The 18,685-nt window shown below is 29.6% G+C and overlaps 1 protein-coding gene and 2 non-coding genes across 3 annotated transcripts; 2 read left to right on the top strand and 1 right to left on the bottom strand.

Moving 5' to 3' along the window:
- The first annotated feature begins 8,829 nt into the window (after positions 1-8,829).
- LOC125866732 (protein SIEVE ELEMENT OCCLUSION B-like) lies at positions 8,830-11,725 on the top strand. The gene is made up of 6 exons (XM_049547074.1): positions 8,830-8,958; positions 9,219-9,676; positions 9,761-9,870; positions 9,950-10,092; positions 10,328-10,822; positions 10,944-11,725. The coding sequence occupies exons 1-6, from the start codon at positions 8,953-8,955 to the stop codon at positions 11,562-11,564; spliced, it is 1,833 nt and encodes a 610-aa protein (XP_049403031.1). The 5' UTR covers positions 8,830-8,952; the 3' UTR covers positions 11,565-11,725.
- Positions 11,726-11,982: 257 nt separating this feature from the next.
- On the top strand, positions 11,983-12,054 carry TRNAT-UGU (transfer RNA threonine (anticodon UGU)). Its single transcript has one exon. It is a non-coding gene; the product is annotated as a tRNA-Thr (tRNA).
- A 6,278-nt stretch (positions 12,055-18,332) lies between these two features.
- On the bottom strand, positions 18,333-18,435 carry LOC125869487 (U6 spliceosomal RNA). Its single transcript, XR_007446851.1, has one exon. It is a non-coding gene; the product is annotated as a U6 spliceosomal RNA (small nuclear RNA).
- Positions 18,436-18,685: the final 250 nt, after the last annotated feature.

Here is an 18,685-nt window from a genome sequence, read left to right as displayed (position 1 = left end):
ACGTGTATTCGATGCTAATAGTTTAAACTTCTTAAAACATTAGAAATAACACCAAAACTGAAAGTGAAGGATACATGCTCAATTGATGAATAATTCAATCGATATTCACTATCATCACAAAGTACATCACACCAAAAGTTAATATCAAATGAAGTTGAAATGATCCCCTTAGTTTTAAGAAAGAAAAAAAGTTCTTTCAACATTGTATTCTATTACTTTGATAACTACTATTATAGTTAGCAGTTGTATACATTCAACAAATTGTATAACGTTTTCTTGTATAGTGCTTTTACTCTATCAAATATTCGACCTAAATGATAATTCAACGACAAATAGCGTGGATATGAGCAACACCACTAATGGTTTCAAATACTTCAAGCCCATCAAGTAGTTATTGTCAAATGAAANTTCAACAAATTGTATAACGTTTTCTTGTATAGTGCTTTTACTCTATCAAATATTCGACCTAAATGATAATTCAACGACAAATAGCGTGGATATGAGCAACACCACCAATGGTTTCAAATACTTCAAGCCCATCAAGTAGTTATTGTCAAATGAAAGTAGTGTTTGTTGAAGTTGTATCAACTTAAGAGAATTAATTTAATATATATAAATCATAAGTGCATGTATAAGTACCCTTTATTTGATTTACTTATATGAGTCATTTAAACTGGAAATTTGGTAGAAAATATTAGTTGAATACTATGTATATTATATTATAAAATATAATATGACAATAAGTCAACATCAATGTATTTTGTGTGAGCATGAAACACCATATAAAAAATAAATTCATATTTCAAATCAAGCCTTTTCAAACTTGTCCACAAAACTCACTTTAGCATTGTAACTTTACGGGTGTTTAAACACCCCCTTAAAGAACTTTCAGGTGAATTAAATAACACCTTATATATACAATACCAATTTCATGGTTGGGAGGTGATATACACGCGCGCCACATCAGCACCACCTCAGTGACACGTTGACAACACGTCATAGGGTGAAAAAAAATAGTTTTCATTTTTTTTTCTTTTTCCATGTCATTTTTTGTTTTTAGTTTTCTTTTTTTTTTGTTCTTCCATATATTTTTGTTCTCATTTTCACTGTGTACTCGTCTTCTTCTTCCCTCCATCTTCTCCATTACAAGCCTAGGATAGAAAACTAACACACACAACATTTCTAATAATTTGATGAATATCGTGTCAAACAGAGAAACAGAGCGATACATATATTATCATCATCGAAGCTGGAGTTGCTAGAGCTTCAACGGCGACTGCTTCAACGGCAATTGTCAGAGTCATTTTTGTTAGATTAGGCTCAAAATTGACAGATCTGAAAGTTTTTAGACCGTTTACCTTGGTTGCCGGAAAAACGAGAACACATAAAATGAAAAAAAAAAACTGAGGAAACGAGTATGGCCGGCGTTCTGTTTAGGTCGCCGGCGTGGTGAAATTTTTTGACGAGATCGGGTGATTTCATGGCACCTAGTCTCTTAAGGAGCAGTGATGAACGAGGAAAAAAGGGGTGGCGGTGATGTCCTTCATGATTGAGCAACATTGAATTTGTTGGCCCATAATTGCCATCAAGAATTTTAGAGAGAGTTGAAACAATTTGAGAGAAAGAGGATATGAAACAGGGGTAGTTGAACAATGACAAAAGTGGGATCCACTTGATTTTCTTTTTAATTTTTTTTTATACGCGCCTAAAACTTTGTAATTTGCCACGTCAGCCACTAAGGTGATATTAAATTCACTTACAAGTAGTTTAAGGGGGTATTTAAATGCACGTAAAGTTGTAGTACTAAAGTAAGTTTTGGTGACAAGTTTGAGGGGGATTTTATGTATTTTCCCTATTATAAAATATAATATGACAATAAGTCAACATCAATGTATTTTGTGTGAGCATGAAACACCATATAAAAAATAAATTCATATTTCAAATCAAGCCTTCTCAAATTCAAGTGCACCTAGATATCACCATCTCGACTTCTTCTTCCCCATGCAGTCCATCTACCATTTTTGGATCCATGTTTATCATCTTTTAGTTTGTTGTTGCATCTCAAAATCCATAGACTTCTCAAAGGAAGATTATGATAGATAATGTAAGTGAAGAAACTAACATAAATTAGTGTATTTTTATTGAAAAAATAAATTAATAATACACTAAGCAGTGAATTCTTACAAGGAAGAAGCATATAGTGTTCTATCTTCTCACTTCAAATAGGGATATTACTGACCAAATGTTAAAACCTATAGAACGTTACTGACTTGTTGAGTTAATTCCTGCAAAAGAAAATAGAAATTAGTGAAAATTGTGCCTTATGCAGTGTAATATAATATTGGAAATAAACCATCTCCCTGCCATCTTTTGCCAATGTCTTTTGTTCTATAGTTCAAAGTACACTTCTTGTGCCTTGAACTCACTCAACCTTAAATTGCCAAATTTAAGAGCACATATATAATTTGATATGGTTGAAATAATACAACAACTGTGGGGTGATTGAAGAGATTTAAGGTGTTATAAATATTTGTAGAATTTAGCATAGCCATTTAAAGTGCAAGTTGAAATTGATTGGTAATGAACCTATGAATGATTTGATTATTGCATATATGGAAAATGATTGTCCAAACTTGTAAATTTGAGCATCTAAATATAGTTAGTAGGTAGTCTGTATAATAAATTATAACTTAAAGCTAGTAGATGCAACTTATACTAATTCAAAGGTCATTGCCGCTAAATTTTAACATTTTCGTCGAGTAAGAAAAAAAAACAGTAATAAAAAGTTTTAAAATATGTTCATCCAAATCAATAAATAAAAGTAGTGACATAAATATTTTTCATAGGATCTCTAGATAAATGAAGTATGATCCTTACCTATATGCTGCAAATGTTGCTGGCNGTGTCATTTCTAAAGTGGACAACTAAATAGGAACAGAGGTAGTAATTTTATATCTAACATATTGTATAAAGAAACTATACAATACTCTGAGGTGAGGAAGTGAAGAAAGAAACTACAGTACTCTGTATTGCTCTTCTTTCCCAGTCCACAACAGTTTTAATTCTTGTGTAACAAGGATGTATTTCAACAATGAATTGTCTGATATGAAAGATATGGTCTCCTTAGCACGCTGCAAGATTCAAATAGTGTGGATATGAGCAACACCACTAATGGTTTCAAATACTTCAAGCCCATCAAGAAGTTATTGCCAAATGAAAGTAGTGTTTGTTGAAGTTGTATCAACTTAAGAGAATTAATTTAATATATATAAATCATAAGTGCATGTATAAGTACCCTTTATTTGATTTACTTATATGAGTCATTTAAATTGGAAATTTGGTAGAAAATATTAGTTGAATAATATGTATATTGTATTATAAAATATAATATGACAATAAGTCTACATCAATGTATTTTGTGTGAGCATGAAACACCATATAAAAAATAAATTCATATTTCAAATCAAGCATTTTCAAATTCAAGTGCACCTAGATATCACCATCTCGACTTCTTCTTCCCCATGCAGTCCATCTACCATTTTTGAATCCATGTTTTTTATCTTTTAGTTTGTTGTTGCATCTCAAAATCCATAGACTTCTCAAAGGAAGATTATGATAGATAATGTAAGTGAAGAAACTAACATAAATTAGTGTATTTTTATTGGAAAAAAAAATTAATAATACACTAAGCAGTGAAATCTTACAAGGAAGAAGCATATAGTGTTCTATCTTCTCACTTCAAATAGGGATATTACTGACCAAAGGTTAAAACCTATAGAACATTACTGACTTGTTGAGTTAATTCCTGCAAAAGAAAATAGAAATTAGTGAAAATTGTGCCTTATGCAGTGTAATATAATATTGGAAATAAACCATCTCCATGCCATCTTTTGCCAATGTCTTTTGTTCTATAGTTCAAAGTACACTTCTTGTGCCTTGAACTCACTCAACCTTAAATTGCCAAATTTAAGAGCATATATATAATTTGATATGGTTGAAATAATATAACAAATGTGGGGTGATTGAAGAGATTTAAGGTGTTATAAATAGTTGTAGAATTTAGTATAGTCATTTAAAGTGCAAGTTGAAATTGATTGGCAATGAACCTATGAGTGATTTGATTATTGCATATATGGAAAATGATTGTCCAAACTTGTAAATTTGAGCATCTAAATATAGTTAGTAGGTAGTCTGTATAATAAATTATAACTTAAAGCTAGTAGATACAACTTATAGTAATTCAAAAGGTCATAGCCACTGAATTTTAACATTTTCGTCGAGTAAGAAAAAAAACAGTAATAAATTTTTTTGAAATATGTTCATCCAAATCAATAAATAAAAATAGTGACATAAATATTTTTCATACGATCTCTAGATAAATGAAGTATGATCCTTACCTATATGCTGCAAATGTTGCTGGCTGACGAAGTAAACCAAATCAAAAGAGCAATGATTGCTTCATGGAAAAAAAATATGGTGCACAACTTACAAAAAATATGAAAAAATCTAAAGTCAAGTGAGAATCATCTATGAATATAACATTAATAGTAATGTCAAGAACTTAGGCCTTTTTATATAAATTCTATCAAGAGAATATTCTTCCACCATTAATCCAGGGAATTTGAAAAGACAAAAAATGAATGATATTATCATATGAATGAATTAATGAATAAATTAATATCAACCCTTCCTCTTCTTTTAGTTTTAAACCGGTAGTAATTACAATGAATGATAATATCATTAGTATTAATTAGTATACGGTCAGTTTATTGTTTAATAATTTAATATTTAATTAATTATACATTTTATGAAGAGATTTTTGGATTATTATTATTATTATTATTAATTTATTAGTATATACATATAGATTATAGATGATAAATATGTATTAAATTAGATATATTTTAATTAGGAATTAATCTAAGGAAGTACAAAAGTCATTAACATATTAATTAAAATGATACAATTTAATATTTAAATTAAATAATTAAATGTTTTACAATATTTTAATTTATAATAGGGGTAAAATTGTAATTCAACTTTTAACTTTTTTTGTTCCCACTTATAGTAATATATGATATGATATATGATATGATGATTAAGGACTATTTCAATAAGATAATATATATAAAGGACCAAAAATCTTCAACCCTTATATATTAAGGACCATTTTGATCATTTTCTCTAAGAGTTCAACTAATCTAAAGAGAAAGGGTAAGGCATCCTTTAAGATCCATTAAAAATGGTTAACTAGCCAAACATAAATTAATTAATTAGGCTAATGTAAAGATAAAATATAGATTTTTGAAAATACGAAAGTAATAATAGATATGAAAGTTGTCTTATATTTGAAAATTGAAAAATGGTCTCATGAGATGAAAAATAATCATTTTGCCTGGTAGAAACCAACTTATATTCACAAATGGTTTTGATATTGTATCCTTCGAATAAAATTGTGAGGCTAAACAACTGTAGCTAATAGTTAAAGTGTACTGATCTATTTAGGAAAAAGTGTGAGTCTACGATCAAAGTTAACATAAGCATCTTTGATTAGTTTTACACTCATGAGTAGTTAAAAAATGATCGTAGGTAATTAAAATCTTTTCTTTTCCTTTTAGTATTAAACATGAGTCTGGAGAATAAGCTGGTATTTTTTATTCAAGTTATTAAATTAGATGTGATTGGCTAACAAAGTATTCAAATAGAGATCCAAATATGCTACAACTAATTGTTTTAAATAATTAGATTAGTAATCACAAAAAGGAGAAAGGAGAGAACAATGTAGATTTGAATAGACGTAATGCTCGTTTCAAGTCTTGCGGTGACGTCGAGTCTCAAACTAAGACTTTTCGACTCCGATGTGTGTACATGTAAACAAAGATAAGAAAGAAAATAATAATTAGATAGTAGGATAATCAATTTCAAACAACTAAAAACATATAAAACGTGTGACATAGAAATGATTCAAACAAGTCATCAAACTTACATATTGTAGTGTAATATTCATAAAGTTAGTATTCCTAAAGTTAATAAATTTAAATGAGGCAGCTGGTCGCTTAGTGCAGTAATCCTGAAATTAAGATTACTCCAGCAAGAACTTCATAAATTGAGAACAGAACCCTAAATTCAACTTGCTACTAACTGAATTGAGATGTAGAGTATGAGTACGAACTAGTCCAACACTATGAATAGCCTTACATACTTGAAAGGATAAAGTTCTTGAAGAAGTTTGAAAAAAAACTTGATTTTGGAAGACTTAAAACTCTAGTTTTTGTCTTTCTTGCGATTTCTTGGAGATGAAAAGTGGACAAAAATATTGGATTGAAAACCTTAGGATTATTGAAGAGAATCTTGAACTTTGAGCCTTTAGATTTTGAGAAATTAGAGAAATCCTTTCTTGGAGTTCTCTATCTTTGGAAGAATGAGAATTGAAGATTTTGAGAGTTTCTATACATATAATGATGTTATTAGGTTCTAAGATCCAGGATTTTACAATAGTGGGTGCTTTTTTTTTTTAACGTAAAGTTATTACTAGTTACATAGCATAAACTTAATGCGATATTATTATAAAATTCATTTGCAATATAGTTCATAAACGAAAATGTTATTCATAGGTATATTTTGCTTTTAAAAAATAAAAATAAATAAAATTAGAACTGCTAAGAACTAAGAAGAAGTAAAAATAAGAAAAAATAAACCTTTCCTCTAAGGGGGCTGGGATTTGATCCCTCGGCCACAAAAAACTTAAGGCCTTTAGCACCCACTCTTAACCAACACACCACAATAGACTAATATGTTATAGATGCTCAGTAGCTCTTTATATCTATTTTCTTAATATTTATGTATATCTATATGTATATCTATATACATTTTATGTCCGGATCAATGGGTGCTCGAGCACCCATAACCTAATATGTAGGTCTGCCCCTGGTTTTAAGATGGACTTATGAAAGTTTATTGAGGGTAAAAGGTCAAGAATACCCTTCTGGGGACGTTAGAAAACCATAAGATCAAAGAAAACGACCTTTTAATAAATTTTGTCGACCAAATCGGCGATATGAAGGTCTTCTCATCGAAATAGTCGGCGAGTCGCCCTATGGGACTTAAGATTGCCCAAATAGATAGAGACTTAAGGTTTTCGGAACATTTCAGCGAGCTAACTCAGTGATTCGCCAATCCACTCGGCAAATTGCCGATTGGGCAAGTGACCTCGTCAAATTTACCAATCCGGGTATGTTTCATTAAAACGATCATAATTTTTTACTTGGAACTCAAAATAAGGCAAACTTGGTGGAGTTGGAAAGAAGACTCATAAACCTTTAATTCAATAGATCATAAGCCACCTAATTCATTATATGCTGAGAGATATGAGCGTTTGAAGTTGACCTTTTTATGAACTCATGCAAGAACTTAGCCAACATGAATGCTTTGAATTTGGCTTGGAGTTTGAGTTCCCTTATGACCCTAGATCACTTTAGATACCCTTGATATATTTGGTTAAGGACCTTAAAACACATGAGGAAGTAGGAAATTACCCGGTTCAAGCTCATATACTTACGACGAACGATTCAGATTTTCATAGTAGAGTTGTGAGGTGTTATAGAATGATTCGGATATTAGCTTAGAAATTTTCGAGGTGTTACAGAAATAGTACCAAGAATAAAAATGCAACACAAATTTCTACATTGGTCACTTTTGTTACGATAGAATTGTTTGATTTCCTTCTAAATACTTATGCAATAAATTACAAAAATAATATTAATTGTTTGGGTTGGTCACAAACAAATCTGAAATTGAAAAAATAGAAGGTACTATTAGTTTGTATTGAAAAGAGAGAAGACATCGCAATAGAGTGACATTGAATCTACTTTGTGTTGCCTACAACTGGAAATAATACTATAATTTAAGAAATAGGATGGTAAAATGTTAGAGTACGGAAATATAATTTATGAGTGAAATAATAATTAATATAACGTTACTGGATTATTGATTTAACTTGTTAACAAAATCAAAAAACTGAAAATCGAACTGATAATCCAATAAAAATATTTATAATACCACTTAAAAATCGTTAACTCAATAACAATAAATCAATAATATTTTTTTCGATTCAATTTATCTATCGGTGTTTGTGCACTTCTAGCATGCATCACGTAAAGATGAGAAACAAAATCTTAATTATAACGACAAGAAGAATTAATGATTATGTCTAAGTTACTTTTTACTGTGAAAGGACGAAATGTTTGCTTGATAGGAGTCATTCAAAGGACCAATTCCAAACCTCTTTCATAACTTTAGACCAAATTAGAAGCAAAGAACTTGATTCACCACCACCTTTATACCATTCTAATTACCTATATAAACCCCTTCTCAATATTTTTACAACACACAACAATATTTAACTACACTTGCCTTTCTAAAAACTCTTAATTTTTCTTTCCTCCCGGCCTTGAAATGACAAGTGTTAACCCATTGAATGAAAAGGTATCCATGAACAACCCAATGACTACAAACCCAATGAATAATATGTCAAGTGGATCTGCTGATGTTGTTGCCAATAGGATGCACCCAATGAGTAATCCAACTACAGGCCATCACATCAACCCTTTGAATGCCCAAATCAATCCTTTGAATGCCCATATCAACCCTTTGAATGTCCAAACCAATCCTCATTCTGTGGTCAAACCAGTGAGTCATGACATGGTATGCCATTTGAATTGTGCAATCATTTCATTTAAATACTTACCACGTTATTTNAAAAATATTAAACTATTACGTACTTTGTAATTATATCATAATAACATTATTTTCATGATTCTTTTAAAAAATAAAAATTGGGAATTTTAGGAAGCTAAGATTCAAGCACATCTGGAAGCATTGGAAGAGAAGGCTCCCCACAGTGGACTTACTGAAATACTCAACTATTTGGCATATCCTATTCATAGAATTAGTATGGAGGTAAGTGCATTACAACTATATTTTTTTTAAGAAGCGGAGAATTGAACCATAACTATGAAGGTGGAAGTTTAGGTAGCCAACCAACTGAGCTATTAAGATTCCCGCAATACAACCTTTTTTCTCCCAATACTAATATATACTAGTATTTATTTATTTTCAATAAATGAACATTCGGACTACAACAATTCTTCCTTTACACTATCAATACAATTTAATCGATTATTATGATGATGGTTCATATATAAATGTAAATATGACAGTTGATAAGCAAATGTGCTAACAAAGAAGACGCTCATTCAACAACAATGTCACTGCTTCATTCACTCACAACCTATGCCTGGGACACGAAAGTCGTGATAACATTCGCGGCTTTTGCCCAGCAATATGGTGAATTTGGTCTGCTTGTTCATCAGTATACTACAGATCCACTGGCTAAGTCTGTTGCAATCATCATGGAACTTCCAGAAATAATGACGCGTCAGGATGTTCTGAAGCAGAAATTTGATGCGATTCATGATTTGATCGATAAAATGTTGGATGTCACAAAGTGTATTATCGAGTTTAGAGACATTCAAACGTCTCACAGTCAACATGTTATCACACAAGAATTGGAGATGTTGATCAATACTGCCCATATTTCCACTGCTGCTTATTGGACTATGAGGGCTGCTGTCATGTGTGCAGCTATGATTCTGAATCTCATTGCCATTGGTCATGAGTATGTTTTATTCACTGATCTTTCAACACTCAATAATTAATAAGTTAGATTATCAAGCATGAAATTGATGAATGGTATGTGTAGGCAAATTTCTTCAACATCTGAGGCTTGGGAGTTATCTAGTTTGACTCACAAGCTTGCAAACATATTGGATCATCTCAGAAAGGTTCTTAACCTTTGTCACCAAAAGATTGGTAAGTTATAATGTTTACTATTATAAGTTATGTAAAACAAATTAAAATTGTGATAGTTATTTAAAGCGTTATAATACAGAGGAGAAGAGGCAACATGATGCATTTGAAGCACTTCTACGACTTCTCAGGACACCTCACATTGATAACATGAAGATACTCTCAATCTTGATTCACTCCAGGGATGATCAACTCCCACTTTTTGATGGAACTCATAAGAGAAGGGTAATAATTTCTACTTAATACTAAATAACTTTATTACATACACTCACAATATAAATATTTTTTTCACTTTCAAGACAATAATCATATAATGAACATTTACTTGTAATTTAGTTATGTTTTAGGTGATCAAACATAAAAAAAATGATCATTTAAATTCTCATTTTTTGGAAGACAACCAAATAAATCATATTTTCACACTAGAAGTTGAACTTGTATACATTTGTGTAAACGACAGGTAAGTCTTGATGTGCTAAGAAGGAAGCATGTTTTACTTTTGATCTCTGACCTAGACATTGCACCCGAAGAGCTCTTTGTTCTCCACCACATGTACGATGAATCCAAGACACAACCAAACAGGCCAGAAAGCAACTATGATGTTGTCTGGATCCCTGTGGTCGACAAGAGACTAACACCATGGACTGAAGCAAAACAAATGAAATTTGAAGAAGTACAAGCTTCAATGCCATGGTACTCAGTGGCACATCCTTCGATGATCGATCCAGCAGTGATAAGGTGCATTAAAGAAGTGTGGGGATTCAAGAAAAAGCCTCAGCTTGTTGTTCTTGATCCACAAGGGAAAGAAGCAAATGACAATGCTTACCATATGTTATGGATTTGGGGAAGTTTGGCTTTTCCTTTTACCAAAACTAGGGAAACAGCTTTGTGGAAGGAGCAAACTTGGAATATTGAACTTTTAGCTGATTCCATTGATCAAAACGTTTTCACTTGGGTACGTACGTAACACATCTACTTATAATAATTTATAATACGAAAAATTGTAGACCATGATTAAAAATATCTATACAATATGTGTCTTATAAATAATTATATTCACTTCGATATATTCCCAGATTAGTGAAGGCAAATGCATATGCTTGTACGGAGGAGAAGATATTGAATGGATCAGATCATTCACCTCAGCAACGCGGGCTGTTGCCAATGCAGCCCGTGTTCCACTAGAGATGCTCTATGTGGGGAAAAAGAACCCAAAAGAAAGAGTCCGGAAGAACAGCTCAATAATCCAAATGGAAAACTTGAGCCATGTGGTGCAAGACCAAACTCTCATTTGGTTCTTTTGGGAAAGGCTAGAAAGCATGTGGCACTCCAGGACTCAACAAGACATCCCCGGTGAAACTGATCCCATCCTTCAGGAAATTGTGACGATTCTGAGCTATGATGGAAGTGATCTTGGATGGGCTGTTTTCAGCCGCGGATTGGCTGAAATGACTAGAGGTAAAGGTGATCTGATAGTGCAAGTTATGAAGGGATTTGATCGTTGGAGAGAAGAAGTGAGTGACATAACTACATTTGTTCCTGCATTGGACCGTCAACTTCGTGATCTTCATAGTCCTCATCATTGTACTCGACTAATTCTACCGAGTACCACTGGACATGTTCCTGAGAAAGTGGTTTGTGCTGAATGTAGCCGTCCAATGGAGAAGTTTATCATGTACCGCTGCTGCACTGATTGAGGATTTATGGAGGATGAAATTCGTCTGAGTATGGAGTTGGACTTTATATTTGAATAAATTGACCACTACTAGTCCTCTCTTGTGAGTTTTTAAAAGTATTGTTTGTGCTTACTTTAATTTACTTTTTTGTTTAGAATAAAAATGCCATGTACTGGCTTTTTGAGATTTGAGTGTGTGATGTAATGTTATATTACAAGGCTATATAGCCTTATGCAATATTAGTGAAAATCAATAAACAGCTTTTCCAATTCATATTAATCTTTTTGCTTTAAATTTACCCAAATTGTGGTGCATATTAGATTGTGAATGGATTCAAAACAAATGGTCAATTGTGGTCACGTATTTTATTGCATATATATATTTACAAGGTTATAATTAGTATGTTTAATAAAGATAATTATATTCATAAACAACACCTGCCCCTATAGCTCAGTGGTAGAGCGCCAGTCTTGTAAACTGGAGGTCTGTAGTTCGATCCTGCATGGGGGCAACGCTTTTTTTTTTTTTTTTTTTTTAATCATTTGACATATTTTTTTCAGACTTTGTCCCCCAAAATATTCCTTTTACAGAGTATTATTTTTCTCTACTACACATATACCTTATTTATAAATACATCATTTATAGATATTCAGTGCACATTACAAAAATATACATAATGTGTGTGTGTATATATATATATATTATTTATTTATTGCTTGTTGGGTTTGTTTGAAGACTTATGTCACTTTTGGGCTTTTTAACGAATATTTGCTTGACAATTTGAGTTTTGTTTTTGTCTTTAAATTTTGCATTCAGTGGCCAGATCCTATTTAAATCAATGCCTATTCTCTAATATAGTATTTTTTTTTAGAAGAATTATAAGAAGAGATGAAAGATGGAGGAAAATAATGGTCATTGTGAATAATTAGTGTGTATATTTTATATATTAAGTATACATTTTATTTATACAAATTATATATAAAATATAAGTGTAGAATATTACATTGGTTACCCTGATATGTATATATTGTGTATACATATTTTATAAAAGTGTATCGAAATTATATACAACAAATATACAATATTTATGTACATTATAAAAATGTATATAATGTGTAAATACACTATCTTTTCTTTGTTAGTTTTGTTCTGAATCCCAAGAGCTTTTTGACGAACATTGCTCGATCGATAATTTGAGGTTTCGTCTTTGTCTCATGATTTTGTTTTCTGTGTTCAATTTCTACTTAAATCTTAAATATCTCTCGTTATTTTTTATGTCCTCTTTTTAGTGTTGGCGGTAACTAATAGCCTCATAATTTGAAAAAAAAATTCAAAGTTTGCAGATTTAACAAAAAACAAAATCCTGCTTGTAGCACCACCGACGAGAAGCACAACTTGTTTTTATTTGATATCTCTCTCCGTCCTATTTTTTACGAGTTAGTTTGACTTGGCACGAAGTTTATAAAGAAGGAAGACTTTTAAAACTTATGGTCTAAAATAAGTTATTTGCTATATTGGTTCTTTTTAGCTACAATATCTATATTGACTTTATGTGGCTATTCAATTATCAATATTCTCAAATAACTACTTACGTACTTGTCCCATTAAACATCATATTGAACAAAGCAAATGACGTTTAGTTGCACCGAACTAATTTTTCAATTTAAAAAAAATTAAGTAAAAGTCATACAAAAGTGGCGTCTAAATATATATACTAATATTTCACTAAGAAAAGTAGATATTTGTTCCATATTAATTATCTTCAAATATCAAATTAGTAGAAATGGCTGATATCACACATGATATCGAGTTAGAATAATATAATGATTGAATTGTACATTTGATTACGAATGGAGTCACAAATAGATCTCCCATATGCAAGTTAAATAATCAAAGGTAAAAAAAATAAAAATAGCTGATGCAATGAGTTCTGAATAAATTTTAATTGAGTATTATACATCTAAAAATAGCAATAAATTAACTCAATCTTTAATCATCATCAAAATTTACCAGCATGAGAAAAAATGATATTTAAATTCAAAAATTATTTTTAACTTGATGCAAGTTGTGTGATAGGCCAGCAAATGATTGATACAATAAAAAAAAGTTTTAAATAGTCAAAATAATAACACTAAAAGTTAGAGTAACTTTAGACGTTTATTTGGATTACCTTATCTTGTTATCATGTCTAGTGTGGTAACTGTAGACGTGATCATTTCAGCTTGGATTATACATATATAATGAAAATACTCACTTAGGATATATGAATATTTAATATTGGTCCCGCAAATATTTATTTTATACTTTTAGATTATAAAATTAAATAACAAATTAAAAGAAGAACATAAAAGAAATTATCTATAGTTTTAGATAAATTAAAGATTTTTTTATATATCAAGTCATTTAAAATATAATTACAAGTAAATTATCTACGGCTTGAGATAAATTAAAGATTTTAATTTTGTGGATTCGAGTTTGAGATCTTTATCACAACTCATTTGATTTATGCCATTCAAAATCAATTATTTATATTTATTTAGTGGCTTTTTAACACACATGAGGATAACTTCACCTGCCAAAAAATAACTTGTAGATGCTTTCATTATGATAAGTCGACTTGTCACAATTAATTGCTCACACACAATTAAGGATAAGAAGGCTTATAAAGGTAGTCTAATCGCTATCGATCGAGACTAGAGCAAAAGCCGATAGGTTCAACAACTTGAAAATAAGAGAAATAACCTTCTTTTATTACTACCTACAAATTTAATAAAAGAAAATGACATTCTCAGATCTCTTATGTGTAAAAATAAATTTTCTAATAAAAAAAAGATAAAATTATAAATAAGTAAATTTATATAAAAAAAAAATTACAAAATCAAATCTCTTATTAAATAACATAAATAATAATTTATATAGAATATAAATTAATATAGTAGAAATGTCAAAATGTCAAGGCGTAGCTGAGCAAGTTGTCAACTTGTAAGCGTGCAAAAATGGGAAAGCTGGAAACTCATTGGCAAAAAATTGATAGAATTGTTTAACAATAATTAGTCTGATCGATGCTCATTGAATAGAATGAAATGATAGTAATAGTTAGATACAGACCTTTTTTTTATTTTTTTTTATCCGATCCGATATTCCGTATTCATATTAGAGCCTGATTAAATCTGGAATTCAAACCTGAGACCTGAGTTCTAGTCTTTCTGATAGCCAGTGATCTCTGATTAATGATGAAGGAAGACTTACCACTCCACCACAACTCTGATGGATAGATACAGACCCTTTTTATTTTATATGTTGGTCTTTTCTCAATCATTAATTAAATTATATTAATTATTAATTAATGATTATAATAGACACAAGTAGATTTAGAATAAGTAGTGAATATGTCACATAGACATATAAATAGATCACATTTGAATCTAAAACATGAGTGAGTATGCGTTTATCTACTACATTCAATGCACACCAAATTACATTAGTTTTAATTTCATTTGCATATATATAAGTAAAGTTTAATAATTCATTTTGTTATGGAAAATATTTGTTTATCCAAAATAAAATCTTTGGAGAATCTAATCATAGCTCATCAGCACTGCATTAGTTAATAAACTTTTTGATACTCTACCTAAGTTTAAGAAAGCAACTTTGATATGACAATTATGTTAATGTATGCTTAATTTAATAATTAGCTAGACGACACACCTCATTTATTTTTAATTACTTAATTTAACTACTAATTCACGATGTCTCTTATAAACATATTCTCTGATTCTTACGTAAAATTGAAGTAGAAACAAATTCATGTGTTGGTCGTTTTTTTTAAAAACAAAAAAAATGTCCCTTAATTTGTCTTGTCAACAATCTTATGCGATTAGAATTAATAAACTTTTTATGAAGACAAAGAGGAATCAATCTATAATAAATTATTGCAAATTAAGTACTTAAAAAAAAACTCTTTATGTTTGTTAGTTAATTCGACCCTTCCAACTTTATAGAGAAGGCATTTTACTCTGTCGGTTTATTTTTAATTATTCACTTTAAATTTTACATTCTCCTTAATTAATTATGATTGATATGAATATTTTACGATAATATTCATATTACATATTAATTAATGGTTAGTATTAAATTTTGAAAAATAATTTAATAATAAGTAATAAATATTAATAATAAAAATAAAAATCTATTTTAATTTGAATTAGTGAATAAGTTAAAGTAAAGGGAAGGAACTAATTGTTTTTGTGTTATGAAACAAATTTAACAAAAAACACCACACGTGCACCCAGGGAAAAAATTATAGGCAAGAATATGATCACATAATTTGTGATCTTTTTGCAAAAACTAAATATTTTATATTTTAAGAAAAATAAAATTGGTGCACTATTATATTTGGCACCATGCTATAATACGACTAAATAGTTCACTTGGTTAAAATAATGGGTTATTCATCTTAAAAATTACTTGCTTAGTTCCTGATTATAGTGAGTTTACCAGTTTACCCCTATTAATCATGAAGTGGATGAATTAAAACTTAATATTTTCAAGAAGCTCTATCTTTTTCAAAGTAATTAATTGAGGGTATAATAGGTAAAAAAAATTATTTTTCTTAATTTGTCAAAATTGACAAGTAATTAGGGACAACTAAAAAAGGAAATATGAACAAATAATTAGGGATGAAGGGAGTATGAATCAATTTTCACTTAATACAACTTTTGTTTTAGTAATGCACCTGCATTATGAAAATCCTAAATTCTCCATGCACGTCATAACAATTGCATGTAAGACAAAAGGGACGTGATTAATAATTGAATTGGACATCTAAACCAATAAATTTAGACATTTAATTAATGTTATCATTTTGACTTTATTATTAAAAGCTCCACAGGGTGACAAAAATATTAAATGAATTAATGGAGAACCGCAAAAATTGGTAAAACAACTGAGACATTCATGTTCTTGGTCGAACAATATAATATGCATAAGCTAAGAAGACAAGTAGGGCAAACTATATTTATTTCATGGAAAAGTTAACAAAAACTTGAAATTGAAGGAAAATATGTACTAATAAGGTATTTGAAAACTACGTCGGTTGTAGCAAAAACTTTGCTAATTATATGGTCATTTAGCTCTCTTTATGAAGAAGAAAATAAGAAAAAGAAAAGAGTTGAGAAGTACTATGGATTAATTAATTAGGCTCCTCATGTCGTATTCAATTGACAATTTTATCATTTAAATTGTTTAACTTTGAATTAGACTTTTTGAAATTCTTCTAAACAAACTATTGTAATATTTTTTTAAGGAAAAACCATCGAATTACACAAACGTTCGAAAATGGTAAAAGAGTATATATTCATACCAGACTTCAAATCAGATACAATTATACATATATAGAGAGATGAGTGAGAGAGTCAACGTATCTTAAATACATGCAAATTATACTAAATACATGTATTTTTCGAGATACATTCTAAATATAGATAGATAGGGAGAGAGGTGAGCAATACATGATCTCTAGACCAAAATCTAACAGGAATGGTAATTTCGAATTCTCACGAAAAGACATGTGAGAGAATTTCTCTTAAATATCAGGAATCATTAGGATTTAAATAGCCGCTTAAATAAAATAAAATTGTATAACTAAACAAGTACTAATTACTCTAACAGGAAAACATTTGGCAAAATTGACTCTAAGGGCTTGTTTGGAAATTAAAGTCGCCTTGAAAATTACACTCTCCAATTCTCAAGGAGGGTTTATGAATTACTAGTAATTACATGGTGTAATTACAAGCTGATTCTTTTAAAATTTCTTCTTTTAATTTCTATTTTTTTTCGTTTTAATTTATGTTTTATTTCTATTATTTTAAAATCTTTTTTTTTATTATTTTTTAAAAATATCTAATAATTTGTTTTTAAATTATTTTATATTACTTATATTTCATTTCCTTCTCATTCTCAACCTTTAAATCATGTGATTCCATGCAATTTTTCGTATTATCTATTTTTTATGTAATGTTTATTTTTTTCATTTGCATAGTTTTGTTAGTATTCTAATTTTTAAATTAAAGTAGAATTCATTCTTGAGTAAGGTCATAGACTTACGTTTTCCTTTTCTTTTAAATCATATTTATGTATGTTATGTTGAAATTTGACATAAGAGTATTATGTTAAATTTTTTGTTTTGAATTTAAAAATTATGTTATATTTTCAATTTTCATTTGTTTTAGCAGTATTGACTTGAGATTTCACAAGGCAATTCATTAATTTTTTAGTTAGACTTGATAGATTATCTTTCGGTCAAATATATATTTTAATAATTTATGACATTTTATTTTTAATATCAATTTTTTTGTCAAACATGCATTTCAATTTTCATGATGTTCATAGAAATCTTGTACTTTTAGTTTTTATTATTAATTCAATTGAAACATATTAATTTGAAAAATATAAATCAATTATTTTTAATCAATTAATTTGAAATATATAAATCCATTGTTTTTCTTTTGTTCTTTGATATATAAACTTATTTTTGATCCTCAAACTCGACCTTGATTGAGTTTTGGGCTTCTACTCAGACTTAGAGGCTCTCATATATCCAATTTAGCTCCTAAAGTGCTCATTATTGTCTTTTTTTAGCTAAATAGTTGTTCTTTGAGGATCATTACTTGTTCTAAAACTCATCATTAGATCATATGTACTTTTGAGGGCACTCATATGATATATTAAAGAATTAATGTTTTATTTAAATATCACTATCATTTTTCATAATTTTAATTAGTTAATAAATTATATTTAAATCGTTTTTTGATTTGTGTGTGTCATTCTTACGTAAGGGTCATGTTAATCTCCTTTGTATCATTCTAATTTTATCGGATGTCCCCAAAGGGACGACTCTAAAGCACTTCTGTTTGAGCTATACTTCTCTAGCTAATTTATTGAAATTTCAACAATTTGACTTTTATTGTTGCCCTTCCCTAGATTTATCTCTTTTACATTTTATAAACTCTAAAACATACAAATCTTGTAGTGTTCTCAGGCTGGCAAAATATATGGTCAAAAGGGAATGTTGCTGCTAGTTAAATGAGAGAGTAGTAGAAAAGAGAAGATGAGATATCATCTAAACAATGATGATTGGTTGC

Source organism: Solanum stenotomum, chromosome 6 (genome assembly GCF_019186545.1).
Source record: "Solanum stenotomum isolate F172 chromosome 6, ASM1918654v1, whole genome shotgun sequence".
In the NCBI taxonomy this organism is placed as follows: Eukaryota; Viridiplantae; Streptophyta; class Magnoliopsida; order Solanales; family Solanaceae; genus Solanum; species Solanum stenotomum.
Note: the sequence above shows the minus strand (reverse complement) of the source record. Positions and strands in the feature narration are given on the sequence as shown.

Coding starts and splice junctions, on each gene's coding strand:
- LOC125866732 (XM_049547074.1), top strand. Junction 9,677..9,760: donor CTCATTGCCATTGGTCATGA/GTATGTTTTATT, acceptor TGGTATGTGTAG/GCAAATTTCTTCAACATCTG. Junction 10,823..10,943: donor ATCAAAACGTTTTCACTTGG/GTACGTACGTAA, acceptor ATATATTCCCAG/ATTAGTGAAGGCAAATGCAT.